Below are 18,349 nucleotides of genomic sequence, written 5' to 3'. Positions count from 1 at the left end.
TAAAAGATATTTTAGCGTTATAATGCCAGGTCTTTTAGAATCTGTTAGTGTAGAAAGATGAAAACATTAACATACACTGGAGCAGGTCATTAAAATCTATTTAGTAGACTCTTTGAATTTGGTGCATGAAGCATGAGATTTGAGTTTTTAAGAGAGGGATCACTTGTTCACCTGCACAGATAACACTGGCATCTTCTTTAGACCACAGTTATGGGTAAACCAGTCATCATGGGAGCACTGAGCCAGGTGGCTTTCCTCTCCACCGCACTGCACATTGTCCAGGAGAATTTTCCCTGAGCCAGGGCCAAAGTAGGCTCCATGGGGGGCAGAAAGAGCCTACCCACAGTCAAGCTGCCTGCACACCACAACTGCTTCCTTCAGTTCCCACTGGTCATCACACACTGTCCCCCAGGTTCCTTGGTAGTAAATTTCCACCTGACCTGAACATCTTCCCATCCCATTTACACAGGAGGCCAGTCTTCTGTGTACACAAAAGTAATGAGGACTAATTCATGAAGCATAACACATTCACTTTCCAGTGGACTAACTGTACCCACTTGGCTCAGAAACTCAGGAGAATTGATTTATCTCAAGTTAATGGGAACATATCCAGAGAGAAAGTATCATAATTACAACTCAATGTAGAGATCTTCATTCAGAGAAAAGCAGCCAACAGATAAAAGAATGAGTTTTTTCTCATATGTTCATGTTTTAGAGATTAACATGATATGTCAGCTTTTGGAGTAGAACAACAACAAAAATGATAATAAATAATTATATTTTATAGTCGTAAGTTGTTTTCTCATAATTCTGAAATAAGTTGTACATGGAGTATCATTGCCATTTCACAGATGAGACAGTTGAGGCTCATAGTAGTTGGATTATTTGCCCAGGATCATAGACTAGTAAATTGTAAAAGTCAGAATTGGTGACCAAATTTTCTCATGCTAAGTATAGGCCTCTTCCCCCTACAACACCATGCTAGTATAATACTTCTACTTGCCATGAAAACTTTAAGGAAAGTAACATGAAAAGATGCTACAAGTATCTACAATCTATCTCATGTACAACAGACTTGGAGAATGATGGACCACCTTGGAACCATTAGGCTTTCCCCATTATAAACTACACATTGGTAATAGTCCAACTCTGAAACTTATTAGTTATGTAACCTTAAGCAAATGATTAGTTTCCCAGAGACTCAGTGTTATTGTACATAAAGTAAACAGGTCAGACTAGATGATGTTCTATCATCCCATCTAACTCTACAATTCAATGAGAATTGTCATTAACTTCGTTTTATTTCATTGTTGTGGTTCAGTCATGTCTGACTCTTCATACCCCCCTTGGGGTTTTCTTGGCAGAGATGCTGGAATGGTTTGTCATTTCCTTCTCCAGCTCATTTTGTAGATGAGAAAACTGAGGTAAACAAGGTTAAATGACTTGCTCAGGGTCACAAAGCTAATAAGTATCTGAGGCCAGATTTGAACAGACAAACATGAGTCTTCTTGACTAGGTTTAGTACTCTATCCACTGTGCCATCCAGTTGCTCCTTTTATTCCATAGAAAAACAAAATATTAGAGTGGAAGGGAGCTCAGAGGTCATCTAATACAACCCATGCCTTAACAAGAATGCCTCCAAAAAATCTCCCAGCTGGTCATACAGCTTCCACTAAAAGAATGCGAATGAACCCATTACCTCCCAAGGTCTGCCTAGTTCTAATCATTAAGACAAGTTTCTTAGAATCACCCTACATTGATTCTGAACTTTCTGTATTTTGCTCTTAGTTTTGCTTAGTTCTGGGACTGATAAGAACAAGTTAATTCAGTTTCCTATTGTATATCCTTTATAAATCATCTCTTCTCTATTTCTTTAAATCCATTCTGTTATAACATTATCTGTAGGTCCTTCACCATCTTGGATTTTTTCTTCTTAAGACTCCCTAGCTTATGAATGCCCTTTCTAAAATGTAGCAACAGAACTGAGCACAATGCTCTAGACCAGTGGTGTCAAACTCAGACAGAAATAAGCTTGTATTACAATAAAATCCTTAGATCACTTTTGGATAAAATGCTATCTAGTCATGTCCCTCATTCTATAGTGGCCAAGTTGATTTTAGGTAGGACTCTACATTGATCTTTAAATTTAATCTTGGATCTATCTCAGTGAGAGATTTTGGATTCTTATTCTGCAATCTATTAATTATTCCCATCAGCATATAAAACTTGGATAAGCATTCCATTTATGCCTTTATCTAGTTCATTGATCAAAATTAAATAGAAGACAGATTGTTGGGGCACTCCATTATTGTCATGGAAAATGGCTGTTCTTTGGATCTTGGCTATTCAATTCCAAATCTATCAAGCTCTCAATGATTGAAATTGTTTACAAGGATATTATGAGAGATTATACTGTGGTACTATAACAATGACAGATCAGCAATGTTAGGCACATGTTAAGGACCTCCTTGCTAGCTTATGAGGGAGGTATAAAGTTTTGGTCCCTGACCTCAGTATCTAATGGCATAATGACACCAATACCAAAGTGTAACAGCATGTATTATATAGCTAAGTGTATAAGAAAGTTGCAAAATAAAGTAATGTGTGAAGTCTAAGAAGGAAGGACCTTACCAATCAGGTGTCATTGGCATTAAGGGATTGATAGGATATCCAACAGGTGAAGAAAGGGAGGGAGCATTCTCCAAACACAAGAAGTAGGTCAGGCAAAGGCAAAAAAATGTGTGTTCTAGGGACAGATTCATGCAGCTTGGTTGGAGTGTAGAAGGAAGAAAAACAGTATTTATTAAGTACTTACTGTTTGTCAGATACTGCTCAGCACTTTATACATATTATCTTATTTAATCCTCATAAGAACCCTAGTAGGTAACATTATCATCCCCACTTAACAATCGAGGTTAACTGAGGCAAGTAGAAGTTAAATGACTTGGCCAGGGTCACATAACTAGTAAGTGAGGAGGAATTTGAGCTCAGGTCTTCCTGACTCCTGGCCCAGAGCTCTATCCACTGTGCCAACCAGCTGCCACAGTAGCATAGCATACAAGAAGGGTTGGAGAGATAGCCTGGTGCTTTGTTGTGGAGGATCTTGAATGAAACGAGAGAAGTTTGAATGTAGCAAATAATAAGGCATCACCAAAGACTTCTGAGCAAAGGAGAGACTCACCAGAGCAAGGCAAAAAGAACCATACATATTCAGGTAGCTGATGATGAATTGGAGGGAGGAGGAAGAAGAGGAAGAGACAGATTGGTCATTAGAAGAACTGGAAAAAGACAAAGACAATAACCTTGGTGGGCAGAAATGAGGTCATGGAATAATAATACTTTTCTGGGGGCAGATGGATGTAGACCTCTGATTTCATGAATATGGGAAAATTTTGGTGTAGAAACTCCCTCCACTCATACAAATGGGCCATTCAGACATAACCTAGCATCCTAGAGAAATGCCTGGGGTTCTGAGAGGTTAGGGGAAGATCAACGGTCATAGAACCAGTATATGTCAGAGGCACTGCTTGAACTCAGATTATCCTGAATAGACTATTGGCAGTGGTCATAGAGAGAAAGGTCACAGAGATGTTGTGGAGAATAAATCTAAGAGCATCTGATCAATATTTGACTGTTAGAGATGAATGAGAGGATCCCTTTGTGTTGTCTCTTAGCAGATTATTTTGATTCTCCTAGTTAATGTTATTATTTTCCTTGTTAAATTACCTCTTACTGATTCATCTGTTTACTTCATACTCCCCAGTCCCATGTAAGATACCTGAGGGAAAGAATATTTTTTTAATTTGTGCCACCAGGGATAAGCATGGTGCCTTGCAGATTCTTAATAGATCTTTGTCAAATTCAGCTGATGCAATCAAAGCTGAACTGGGAAAGTATGTATAGATCAGAAGCTGAAGATCTTTATAAAGGAGAAATTGTATGGTCAGTAAAGTTCATCTATCTAGTTGGGTAGTGGAGTGGTCAATGGGTACAAGTGATCAAGGAGCAGAGACAGTAGCAGGTAATGTTATATTTAAATAAAAAAGGCTTCTTAGTAAAGGTTTAAATAGATTGGGATAGATGCAAGAAAACTTAAAAACAAAGATTTGAATAAAAGAAAATGTGGGCTATTTTTTGGGGATTACCTACCAATCATACATTTGTTTTTCTACATAAATCTACATTTGAAGTAAGCTGTCCATCACCTAATGGATTAGTGGGAAATATTTCTGAGCCATATTTTTTCTGGAGTCTCAAAATCCGAATCTTGACCTAAATTGACAGCCATATTTCTCAGCTGGAAAAAAAAGTCAGTTGCAGAAACTTGTAGTATTTTGTATGTGTGTTTGACTTTTTTGTTGTTTTCTTTTTTAGTCCCAACTTATTTTGTCTTTCTTTATAGAAAAGCAAATAGCCTGGAATTTTGAATTCTACTTAAAATTACAATTTATCCCAAGTTCTGAGCTACTTTCTGGCCTTCATTGTGGCAAAGTCTTAGATATCCACATGGGATCTTAGAACCACAGTATTAGACTTGTAAGGAGTAATACAACTCCTAAAGCCTTTATAGAAACTTGACAAAAGCCACAACTGAGCACCACCTTTTGCTTAACCTTCCTTATACTCATTCCTTTCTTCTGATTTTAATTATTATTTGCTTCTACAGTTTTGATCTCTCCATCCTTATTCCAATATTCTATGTTTAAAATGTGAAGTGTAGAACTGTTGAATGATGGAAGTGAGGAAGGAATTTAATGTAATGGAAAGAAGAACAGATTTGGAACTAAATGAGTTGGATTAGAATCCTGGACTTGCTACTTATTCCTTGTAGGACCTTGGATTTACTTTTCTGTAAAACCAGAGAGTTAGCCTAGGTGACCTTTAAAGTTCCTTCCAGCTCTAAATCTGAACGTTTACAGGAAATTCTACAAATAATTATGTATAAAATATAAGTATATCAGCAATGGCCAGTCTGTATTGGGAATGGATGCAAACAAATCCCATGATACCATAGGTACAGAGCTGTCTGAGGGTATAGGGCATATTGGACAATGAAGGGACTATTGAACCAACGCCTATGTCAACATAAGATGCTCAAGGTGCAACTGACATCACCATTGGATGGACCAATTGAATGAAATTTTTATTCTTTATATAATCAGAAACCACAAAAAATAGTCAATTCAACTATATTCATGTATATCATCCATTTTATGAATTAAGGCTAAATTTAGCCACACAGACTTTCTAGAAATAAATACCTTAAGTTTCATTTATTTCCTAACTCTGTCAAATGACTCATGTTTAGACGATGTAAGTTAATGTTTCAATATTCATTTAATCAAATTATAACTTGGAACGTAAATCTGATAGAAATTATATATATATATATATATATATATATATATATATATATATATATATATATATATATATATATATATATATATATATATATATGCTATCCAAAGCTAAATACTAGAGATTCTTTGGATTAGTTACTGTTTTGGCTTGTTTATCCTAGCACTCTATTAACAAAACCATTGAAAGTTGGCTACGAATCCAAATGCCTAATATGATCCATATGTTAAAAAAAAGTTTTACCCCTTTTTTTAGAGCATTATTAGGTGAGCTTCTTTATGTGGATTTATGCCTTTTGCATTAGTCATAGGAAAATCTATGCACTTTGTAACCACACTGAAGTTGTATGAAACTGGATTATTACAAGTTTTGCTCTAGAACATACATAGTTTAACATGATATATTTCTAGTTATTTCTTTTTATCTCCAATGTCTGAGTGGTTAGGCACAAAACTTACCAAGGAATATAATAAGCTCATTTGGCTTACCTGATAAAATAGTTGTTGGATTCTCATCACCTATTGGAAGAGAAATTAAAATAGCTAAAATCATCATGGTTACTCATTGGCCATTTTGTTTTTAAGGATATCATTGAGACTATGAGTCTGATCTATACCAAGGATGAGCTTTAAAGAGAGGAAAAAGAAACACTCACCTGCACAGATGACACTGGCATCTTCTTTGTGACCACAGTTATGGGTGGACCAGTCATCATGGGAGCACTGAGTCAAGTGACTTTCCTTTCCACTGCACTGCACATTGTCTAGGAGAATTTTTCCTGAGCCAGAGCCAAAGTGGGCTCCATGGGGGGCAGAAAGAGCTTGTCCACAGCCGAGCTGCCTGCACACCACACTTGCTTCCTCCAGTTCCCACTGATCATCACACACTGTCCCCCAGGTTCCTTGGTAGTAAACTTCCACCCGGCCTGAACATCTTCCTGTCCCATTTACTAGTCTCACTAGAGGTTTGTCTTCTAAAGACACAAAAATGAAGGTTAGCTTGTGAAAGGCATCATGTTCATTTATCATTGATAACTGCTACATAGTGATTCACCTGAACCTGGAATTGATTTACCAAGAATTTCTGATGATGGAGGATTTGAATCTGCAACAGGTAGCACTGTAATAAAATTCAAATGGTTATTACCATTGAATTCTGCTCCCCTATTTATCTGACCCAGCAATCACGGTGAGGAACACAATTATCCCTATTTACATATATTTAGATGGAGATAGTTCCATCAAGTAAATAATATACTCTAGTTTGGCTTAAGACCAATGGATAGAAGTTTAGAGACAGATTTTGGCTCAAAATAACAATTTGAACTGTTTAAAAAATGGACGATGGTGAAAAAGTTAGGAACATTGAGACTTTTGCAAAAGTGATGCAGATAGGGTATTATAACTGTCCTCAACTATTGCAAAGACTATTACATAAAAGGAATGTTATATTTATTTCATATGCTCATAAGATAAAAACAGAACAAAAATGGAATGTACATACAAGTAGCTTTTTACTAAACATAAAGAAGTTTCTAAGTATTAGGTCTAACACCAATGGAAGACTGACTTTTTAGTTATTTAGCTCTCCACCAATAAAAGTGCTAAAGTAGAGTCTGTATGACCATTAAAATGTCAGGTACTGATTTCTTCATGGATTGAGAAATTAGATTAGTTGATTTCTAAGGTCCTTTCCAAGTCTAAGATTCTATGACTCACTCATTAATTAAATAGGCATGAAGTGAAAAAAATGCTTTCTTTTTGTATGTAGGAATGAATGGATGAAGTTTGGGAGCTATAGAGTACCACAGTGTATGATAATAAAACTAAAGGTAACCCAAGGCAAAAATTCTTAACCTGGGGATTTATAAACTTTTTTAAAATTTTTGTAATTCTTTCAATATAATTTATTTGTTTTGTAATTCTATGTATTTTATTTTGTCCACTTAAAAAGATAATTTTGAGTAGAGGTCAATAAACTTCACTGGACAGCCAAAGGGACCCATGACACATAAAAACTTAAGACTCCCTGGATTTTAGGCAGATTATAGATAAAGAAATTTAAGGCAGTTAGACAGCACACTGAAGCCAGAATTGTCTCAAGGATCTTAAATTGCCTTTTACTCTCAGCCTTTCGTCTCAAGTTACTACATCAGTGGTATCTAAATAGCCTATATTTTTAATCAGTTTCTTCAACTGTTGCTATGATTCAAGTGTAATTTAGTGCTCTAAATAATCATTTCTGGTTACTATTCATAGGGTCCCAAAGGCATATTTGTGTCAGTGACTTCTGGTGATGGAGGAGCCGAATCTTCGGTAGATAGTGCTATAATGATATCAGGATGAATATTTAAAAATTGATACTACTCACTTTCAACAGATGAGCAAGGTTATCTAATATACTTGAGGCAATATGATGTAGTCAAAAGATCATTGAGTTTAGAATCAGAAGACCTGGGCTTGTGATTCAGCTCTGATACTTACATACTATATGATATTGGTTAAATCACTTAGTTTTTCTGAATTTCAATTTCCACCTCAGTAAATAAGGGACATAATACTGGTAATCCTATATCACAAGGTAGTCTGGAGAGGAGAACTTTTTTAACTGTATTTCTACAAATATGTGAGTTGTTATTGGATCCATCAACCCAGAAAGGGAATTCAATTATCTATAAACGTGTTTATTCAAAATAGAATGTTTCCAGAATCTACAGATAGCCATGGAGGAGAATTGCCCAGGATGGGCAGGCATGGATGGAATTCAATCCCCATCACTGGAGAAAGCCCCCATTTTCATGGAGTATTAGAGAGTTAGATTTCCATAGAGCAAACAGAATGCTGGAGATGGCATAAGAGATAGACTAGATTAGAGGTGAGAATCTCACTGATGTTGTATTTTCATATTTCAGTGTTTTCATTCTATAAATACATGAGATTGAGAACCATATAGTTTAATGATATATGGCAGTAAAATTCTAGCAGCCTAGGCTAAGTTTTATAGATAGATTATGGATAAACAAAGGCAACTAGTGAAGAACATTGAGTGCAAAGTAGTTTTAGAGAACAGTACATGCCATTTTTCTCCTCTTAGGCTTTCTTATTTTTGGTGAGCCTCAAGGGAATCCAAGTAGTCAAAATTTTACACTCTGCTGTCATATTTATCTTCCTAAAGCACAGCTCTGATTATTTGATCATTATACCAGCCTTTAAAAAAATCTGTAATGGTCCTTCTTCAATGGATGGATAAGGTCTTAATTCTCTAGCCTCATGTTGAAGGTAGGTACGCCATTTTATGCACCCAATCACCTTTCCAGAATAATGTCCCATTATCTTGTTTCACAACGGTAACCTATGTTACTGTCAAGCTGGAGTTTTTACCTTTCCCTGAATAAATCTTCAAGTTTTTGTTCAAGCAGACCCCTCTGGGGAGTACCCTTTCCCCACACACTCATGTTTGCCACTTTTTAAAGGCACTGCTCAAATGCCACCTTCTTCATCAAATCTTTCTTTCATCTCTGAACTTGAAGAGATCTCTCCTTCCTCTAACCAGGGGTGGGGGACCTGCAGCCTTGAGGCCTTCTAGGTCTTCGGGTGTGGTCTTTTAACTGAGTCCATGTTATACAGAATAAATTCTTTCATTAAGGGGATTTGCTCTGTGAAGTTTAGATTCAGTCAAAGGGTCTCACATGAAGAGCTAGAGGGCCACATGTGGCCTTGAGATCACAGATTCCCCACTTTTGCAACTCTTCCATAGCACTTTGTATCTCTTATTGCATTTGTCCAATTTTGTTTTATTACAGTTAACAATGTTTGTTTTATCTCTTCTAGAAGATCGTAGTCTCCATGAGGGCAGGGGCTCTATACTATTGATCTTTTATTTCCAACACTGCATATAGTCACTTAGTAAATATAGTAGGCATGATAAATAAAAATAAACCACCACTTCCACTTCCATTCTGTTCCCTAATTGTTTACATTGTTCTAGAATTGCTCAAGGATAAGAAAGGCATCTGTTAATGATTTTTTAATTATCACCTCCTACCTGATTGCTTCTCTGAATGGTCAACACCAACAGGTGATAGAGGAGTTGAGACAGCAGCAGGTAGAACTATAATAAGGAAAATTCCTCTTAGTAGTGAATAGCTGACCATCTTGATGAAGAAAAAATGTGATATCTTCAATTTTATTAACAAATGACATTTTCCCACATACTTTTAAGAGCATCTTAAGTTTGAGCAATAGAGGAGCTTAACTCTATGGATAAGGACACAACAGAAAATATTATTTAAAGGGATATATGACCTATCACACTCTAGGTAAGCAATGATAGGTACTAGATCATGCCTGGTCCAATAAACCTTAAGATCTGATCAAACTCCTGCATTCTGATCCAGCTGTGAAATAAATACTTCTTCATACCCTTATCCAAGACCTCATGTATGTCTTTTAGAGTCAGTCTAGTTATGACCAGGATTTGTGTATGCAACATGGTATGTCTGCTTTGTCACAGTTAGCACTTAGAAATCTCTCACGATGGGTCAGTGACTCCTTCCAAGCAGCTTGTCTGTGGGTTCTGACCCTGGGGATTTTCTAGGACCTTTTTCCATCTGTCTTACCAAGGCCATTCATGAGCTCATTTCATTAATGATTCTTACTCTGTCTCTAACAACAATAACTCTTAATTCCCTGAAGGAATAATTACATGAAGCAGTTATGGAATGTGGACAGGGTAGTAATTTCACCTTTTTCTGTCAATTAAAAAAACTTTTTTAAAGTATCAAAATTTAAAAGCATCACAGGGTACTGCAGAGATTATTTTGTTAAACTCCATTTTACAAATGAGAAAAGTGAAGCCTAGAGAGGAGATTCGGCATAAGGTCATACAATTTTGCTAGCATAACAGGCTCCAATAATTCTGTTATAGCTATGCCCTGATCACAAAAGCACCAGATCATTGGTCGCTTTTACTGGGGGGTGTGGGAGGGATGGGAAGAGAGAAGAGGTTAGTGTTTTAGTAGAGCCCACACGCACATGCACATAGGCATGTGTAGATACGTACATGGGAAGGTTTCTGCAAAGTGAGACTACCTACCTACATATTGTCTTGCTAAACTGAAGGTCCTGCCTTGTTCCTTTTCTCTCCTTTCTTGTACTGGTTTACAGCCTGGTGATAGGCATATCAAGTCAAGCTTAAGGATCAATATCAATTGAATATTTATTCGTTGCTGTTCAGTTGTGTCCATCTCTATGTTACCCTATGGGCTTTGTCCATAAGGTTTTCTTAATAAAGACAAAGGAATGGTTTGCCATTTCCTTTTATGATGAGTCCCCATTTTGCAGATGAGGAGCTAAGGTAAATAGGGATTAAGCAACTTGCCCAGGGTCACATAGCTAGCAAGTGTCTAAGACTGAATTTGATCTCAGATCTTCCTGACTCCAAGCCTGGTGCTCTATTCACTGTACCACCCAGCTGTTGGAAGTATTTTTAAATGCTTACTATATGCCAGACCTTAGGAATACAACTACAAAGAATGAAACAATTTCTACTTGTAAAGAGTTTGCATTTCAATAGGGGAAGCAAGTACACACATAAATATAAACTGCATAAATAGAACGTGAATAAATACAAACATATGCAAAGTAATGAAATGCAAGATTTTTTGAGAGGAAGAACATTGGTAGTTGGGAGTGGGGGTGGGAATCAGGGAACACTTAATACATAAGATAGCACTAGAAATAGAAGAAGGTACTCGATAGTACTTAGGGGAAGAAGACCCTATGAGACAGAAGTTAAAGAGAGAGGGAACATCCCAGGGATGTGGGCTGTCCAGACATAAGACTTGGAGATGAAAGATGGAATGTCATTTGTGAGAATTAAAAAAAATGCCAGGTTGAGTGGATGGCAGAGTGCCATAAAGTGTGAAACTTTAAAACATTTCTATTTTATCCCAAAGGCAAAAGACGTTGATGAAGCTGGAGAATCACTCAGATTTATGTTTAAAAGAAAATATGTTGGCAGTAGTGTTCAGGACAGATTGTAGTGGGGAGAGACTTGAGGTGGGAAGGTGAGTTAGGAGGCTGCTGCAGTTATCTTGGCCAGGGACTGAACTAGCTGTATGAGTCGAAAGCTGTCATATGTGAGATGTTGCAAAGGTGGAAATGATGAGATTTGGCAACTGGTTGGAAGTGTATGGAGAGAGTGAAGAGCTGAGAATTATGCCAAGGACATAAATCTAGGAGATTAGAAGGATACTAGTGTCTTTGATGGGAATAAGGAAGTCTGGAAGAGGAGAGGGTTTAGAAGGAAAGGGAAGGAATTCAATTTTTGACATATTGAGTTTAGGATCTTTCTGGAACATCCAATCTTAAATGTCATCAGAGATTTAATCACTAATTATCACTGATTTTTTTAGGGCAGTTAAGTGACACAGTGGATGGAGTGACAGGTGTCCAGGCAGAACTTTGTGAGTTCATATCCAGTCTCAGATACTTGCTTTGCTGTATGATACTGGTCAAGTCACTTAATCCTGTTTGGTTCAGTTTCCTCATCTGTAAAATGAGCTGGAGAAGGAAACGGTAAATCCACTCCAATGTCTATGCCATGAAAACCCCAAACGGGGTCATCAGGAACTGGAAATGACTGAACAACAAATCCTTGATATTATGTGCCAGCTTCAGGTTGCCACAAGGTTAGTGTAGCCATTAAACAAACATAATAGCAGGTTTGGGACTAGAACTTGGACTTTCTCCTTCCCAAGTGATTGTCTTTTTTTATTCTTTACTGCCTGTGCTTTATACATCACTCACCTGACCCTGTCTTTATGACTTTTCTTATTTTCCTCTCTCCTTCAGTCACTATTTTAGTTATATCTTTCCATGTTCCATTTTTCAGATGTCATGCACTGTTTTGTAGACATATCCAGTAACTTCTAATTAACAACAAAAAGAGGAAATTTCTGAACTGGGAAGAAAATCATCTTTTTTCTGTTCAAAATTGGGTGTATTGCAATGAAAAATAAAATCTATGAGACTTTGGGGTGGCCACCAAAGTAAGTAACCCAACTGAGACTTAAAGATGTAAGGGACTCCTTGATGTAGTAAGAAGAGTACTGAGTTTGGTCATGAAGACTTGGTTTTCAGTCCTGACTGCTTTTTCCTACCTGCAAAACATAGGACAATTACTTAAAATTCTCTGGGCTTTGATTTTCTCATCTGTAAAATGAGAACTGTGGATTGGACAGTCCCCAATTTCCCTTCTACTTTCATATCCTAGGAGAATTAGAAGATATTGCCTTTGTTTTTCACAAAAATAGTATCTTTTCCCCAAGTGTATGTATCTTAAACAGGTCTCTTCACTGAATTGGTGCTACTTCACCCTAAGTGAGTACCTGAATAGACATTGGCCTAAAGGGCACAAGGTCTCCCATTGCATTGATTGGGCCATCTCAGTCATCCTGATGAATATCTGGTCATTGGATCCAGATGGCTCTGGAGGAGAAGTGAGGCTGGTGACCTTGCACAGCCCTCTCTCACTCAAAACAAAGTCAAGTGCAAGTCATGTCATTATTTGTCTGATGGCATGGTCTTCTTCGGCAATGAAGGATGGACACAACAATAACAATCTAAGGATGGCCTATTGAAAAATCATTTTTTACTTGAATTCACATTTCATTTGTAACACCCAGTATACATAACCAAGAAAGTCAGTTCTAATGGCATAACATGTTTAATATGTTTAGCAGGTCTTCCTTTCATTTCTCCCTTATGCATTTTGATGGTTAGAAAAAACGTTTTCTTACCTGATACCATAGTTGGCAAATTTTCATCACCTATTGATAAAGATAAATTTTAAGAATCTCATCACTACTTTGCTTTATTCACTAGCCTGTTTTGATATATTAGTCTAGTAGAATCCATACAATGTGAAATAAGGTGTCTTATCTGTGAAATACAGCATCTTGTGGTGTCCAATAGATATCTTTGATTTGCTTTGATAAAAGGAGAGAAATGTTAACCAGAAAAGATAACAACTGCTGACAGCATGTAAAACCTGATCCAGGTAGTTTTCAGTCTAAGACATTGTACCTTATCCTGGAGAATTTTTCCCAAGTCTGGATCAAAGGTGGCCCTAGTAGGGCCAAATAACTCACCCAAACTTCTACCATGGGTTCACCATACCTGCTTCATCCAGAAGCCTAGGGGTTGATAAACACTGTCTTCCAAATCCTTTGGCTAGTATCTTTTAACCCATTCTGAATATCATTACATTGCTACTTGGAAGTGAAGTCAGTTTTCTAAGTATACCAAAGTAAAAAATTTGATTGCTTTATAACAGAAGGAAATATTTAAGAGGGAAGGATAGTTGATACAAAAAAAAATCTCTTACTTATTTCCTCAGAAGATGACCCTTCAACATCTACTGTTGATGGAAGACTTATGAATTGAATATCTGTTATAATGGAAAAAATCCATAGATAAAGCTATTAATGGTCAAGTAAGTTTCCAGATACAAACATATTTTTTCCTCATCATAATGAATGCTAAACAAGTAATACTGTAGAAATAGTTTATAATAAATTTGTCCAATATTTTATAGAAATTGAGCTTTTAGTATTTAATCGTGAAAAATAACTATTCCAGACAATATCCTCAGATTTTAATGATTGAAATACAAAATAAGGAGAACTTGAAGAAAAAATGACTCAGTAGTATTTTCTATTGACTGGTAGAATTTACAAAGAGTGACTTGCTGCCAGAGCTCCCATGAGAGTATGATTTCTTTTCCTGTCCATGGAGAGGGATGGGCTAAGTGGTAGCATTCTTATAGAGGGATACATTGTAGGGGACCCAGGTCCATCTTCATCAACATGCATTACTCTTTATTATATTTTCCCATCATATGTAGAGGCCTTTAATTTTTTCCTAATAGCCTTTGGTCTTGCATTGTTAGAAAAGATGAAATGATAACTAGATGCGGTGAGTCCACCTTTCTCAGAAACAGAAGGTTTCTGGAGAATGGGATTTGGATTTGTAATATAGATTTGTCTATATTTGCTGGAAAAAAAGAGAATATTTAGCTTAGGCATATGTCTAACCTTTTAAAAGTGCTGCACATGTTACCTATTATAACAAAAGCAAAAAATATTGCTGTTTTAAAAAGAAATGAATTAATTAAATTGCCCAGGATTGCAGAAAGATCTCTGTCAAAATACCTAATTATCAAACCTATCACTTTCAAGTCATGTGACAATGGCATTTAAAGTTAGAATCATTTGTCCTATGTTCACCATTTCCTACTTTTCTGCATTACCTTCCTGAGAACACCTTAATAAGTATGTTGAAAGAATATCAGGTTAAGAAATTTGAAGACTGAATTTACCTGATGCAGGCATCAAATCCTCAGCTTCTGCCAACAAAGGAAATAAAAACATCTATTGTTAGAGAAGGGTAGAGTTTTTTTAAAGAAATGCTTCCATTAAAAGTGATTCTTAATTATGAATCAAGGAAATAGAATGTGTGTGAGGCCACGTTCTTGGTCCAGGTCACTATAAGCAAAACACAATACAATAGACAATTAAGCTCTTTGTTACCTGCCTTAGAACATCATGGAAGGTTCTCTATAATCAAATGATTATTCAGAAAGCATTTATTAAACACCTACTATGTGCCAGGCACTAGGCATATAAAAACAAAGGTGAGAGAGTCCCTGCTATTTGCATTCTACTGGGAGGACACTTATAGCTAACTGCTTTTTGTTTCAGAAAACCTGTTTCATCAATTATTGCTCAGGGAACATGTAACTTCCCACAAATGAAACATTCTGGTTTTAACTAGCAAGGATACTTAATTGACTCTTTCTACGGAGATATAAATTCAACAAAAATGGCTGGATAAGCTGTTGTATTGTTTGAATTTAAAGAACCAATTAGTTATTTTGCTACAAGGCAGATATGGTTTAGATGTCTCCAGCTAGTTGGTAATGACTTCTCCCCTCAAGCCTCATGTTGTACTTTGCTTGGGGCATACCTTTCTTGTCTCCCTGTTGAATTATTTTGTATGTAGGTTGTATTTACTTGTTTATGTACATGCTGTCCCTCCCTATCTCCCAGGCTTCTCCAAATAAAATATAAACTCTTTACAGAAAGGGGCTGTTTCATTTTTGACTTTGTATCCCTAGCACAGTGCCTAGCCCACAGCCGGTGATTTTTGAATTGAATTACTTTACATTATCAGCTATCTGTGCACACATCATTTTCCTCTGATAGATGGGTATCTCCATGATCATCATCATCATCAATCATCAATCATCCTATTAATCATGTCCATTATCATCATCGTCATTATGATAGTAATAATAAAACAGCTGGCATTTATCTAGAGCTTTAAGGTTTCAAAGTTCTTTATTTATATTATCTCATTTGAGCCTCACAACAATCCAAGGAGATAGGGTGCTATTATTCATCTCATTTTACAGATGAAGAAGGCTCAGAGAGGTTCAGTGGCTTCCCAGGGTCACACAGCTAATAAATATCCGAAGCAGGAATTGAACATAACTCTTTTCAACTCCAAGTCCAGAGCATTATTCACTGTGCTACCTAGTTGCCAAATGGGCAAGGATGCACCTTACCCAAACTTTGTATTGCCCCCAGTATGTGAGTTGAAGACTAGAATTTGGTAAACTTCCTGATGAGTAATTTTATTTTTTTTAATGGTACAAATCTATGTCTTAGCATTTGTCATATTTATGGAAGCACCATTGTATGCTAACATTGGTAGTAATACTTCTTGGTCAAAGAATACTGAACACAGAAGGAAGACACACTAAAGATGGTAGAGCTTGGGTAGCTGACACAAGGACTCGCCATTATTTTTCACATTTATTAGATTACAATTTTTTTCACGTCTACCATTTTGTTTTTGTCTCCCCACATTCCAATGTAGTGAGGTACACTCTGACTAGTGACCTATCTGCATGCTGCTGACCACCTTCATCCTTGTTTTCTAGGAGTAGTTTGAGAACACCTGAGAATATATTCTTTGAAATCTAACCACTATGGAGTTCATGTAACTTTTATATGAGCATTTCAATTCTATTTTCACCTCTCTTTTTTGACTCATTCTTTTATGAACTCAAAAGTTTCCGATGGTTCCTCATTTTTGGCTTATAAAAAACAATCAGCAGTTTTCCACAATGGAGGCTTTATGTATTTACTCGTGAGACTAGTGGAAATACATTTAGAAAGTGCTATATGTACTTGGGAGAAGAGGGAGACATTACCTGAACAGGTAACACTGGCATCTTCTCCATGACCACAGTTATGTAGATACCAGCCTGCATGGGGACATTGCCCCAGGTAACTTTCTCTTCCTGTACACTCCACATCATCCAAAAGAATTTCTCCCTAGCCTTCACCAAACCGGGCCTCAGTGGGGGCAGCAATGGCTCTCCCACATCCTAGCTGCCTGCAAACCACATCCACTTCATTCATGTCCCAGTGATCATCACACACCCTGCCCTACTAGCCATGGTAGTCAACTTTAATTCGTCCACAACATCTGCCTGACCCGTTCACTAATTGCAATTGGGCCAATCTTTCAGACACAAACACGTTAAATATTAGGAGAAGAAATGCACTATATTTATTTATAAGACTTTTCCCTCTGTTGCTTCCCACACCAACATGCATTTTGGAGAAGAAAAGAAAAGGAAATTATTTCCTTGAGCCCTACTCTGCCCATCCCCTCTCTTTTGTCTCCTTGTTTAAAAAAGTGGTCCTTACGGTCACTTGCCCTAAATCTAGGATCCCTGGACCCCAGTCTATGTAGAGGTCAGAAGTTCTATGAACTCAAAAGCGAAAAAAATTACACCTTTATTTCAATATAATTGATTGCCTTTATGACCTTATATTTTTGTCTGATGCATTTAAAAACATTATTTTGAGGACTTCATGTACTTCATCAAGCTTCTAAAGGAGTCCTTTACACAATAAAAGGTTAGGACCCTTGCTTTAAGTAGAGTTCTATAGTTTTTGCCTGAGTGAACAAAGAATTATATTAAATCATAAAATTTATTTATTTATTTTATTTAAAATTTATTTATTTTATAAATAAATAAAGCAAATTCTTCTATTGCCTTAGAGTCTGGAAGCAAATCACTTAGCCACTCTAGGACCATCAGTTCCTTGGGGAAAAACAGGCTGTGAGCACTGCTTGGTTCTTATTTCCTTAGACCAAAGATACTTAAATATTCACAGACTAATGTCTGTGAATGTTGAATTGAATTAAACCCTCAAATTTATAATGAGAAGGAAATGAAATCCTACATCTAGATAACACCTTTAAATCATTTGCAAATTATTCCTCTTTACCCCCTCCCACTTTTACTACTTGCGTCTTAGAAACCATAATTAAAGTGTTTAAAACAGATGGCATCCCAGATCTGCTCACCTTATCAGGAGCCTGGAGAATACAGGACCTCATTGTGAAAAGAGTCCACTAATGTGTGGTGAAAGTACATAACATTTCTAAGGCAAAATAATCTAGGAGTACTTGAATGTTAGGGGACAACAAGTCATTTGAAAATATATGATTCTCCAAAGCTTATCAGACTCAATTTAAAAAAATAATATGACTTACCACCTGAAAATGGGGTTAAGATTTCAGAGTCTATGGGCACAGAGAAATGAAATGACTTTTTAATTACAGATTTTCCATTTTCATGTATACATACATGACTACATACACATGTGATATGAAAAGAGATTAAATTTATTTCATGTGAATTCAGAGAAAAGGACCTTAATCTGTAAGGGGGCTCTAGCAGTGGGTAGAGTATGAGATTAAATGATCTCTAAGGTCCCATCCCAGCCTAAGAATCCATGTTTCTACCAGCTAAAACTATTAACTCTTATTTACGCACGTGTGTATTATCAAATTGGTAGATATTTGATTTCATCTTTTACCTGGCCTCAGTAAAAGATCAGTTC

General features: G+C 36.6%; 1 protein-coding gene across 1 annotated transcript in view; it reads right to left on the bottom strand.

Annotated features, from left to right (window-relative positions):
- Positions 1–16,746, bottom strand: part of LOC140511089 (scavenger receptor cysteine-rich domain-containing protein DMBT1-like) — a 244,342-nt gene extending 227,596 nt beyond the window's left edge. Inside the window, 5 exon segments of the mRNA XM_072620114.1 lie at positions 5,820–5,879; positions 6,017–6,334; positions 6,436–6,480; positions 14,743–14,794; positions 16,642–16,746. Coding sequence (XP_072476215.1) covers positions 5,820–5,879; positions 6,017–6,334; positions 6,436–6,480; positions 14,743–14,794; positions 16,642–16,746 — 580 coding nt within the window.
- Positions 16,747–18,349: the final 1,603 nt, after the last annotated feature.

This window comes from Notamacropus eugenii, chromosome 1 (assembly GCF_028372415.1).
Source record: "Notamacropus eugenii isolate mMacEug1 chromosome 1, mMacEug1.pri_v2, whole genome shotgun sequence".
Taxonomy (NCBI): Eukaryota; Metazoa; Chordata; class Mammalia; order Diprotodontia; family Macropodidae; genus Notamacropus; species Notamacropus eugenii.
The sequence above is the reverse complement of the archived record's forward strand: the minus strand, read 5'-3'. Positions and strand labels throughout refer to the sequence as shown.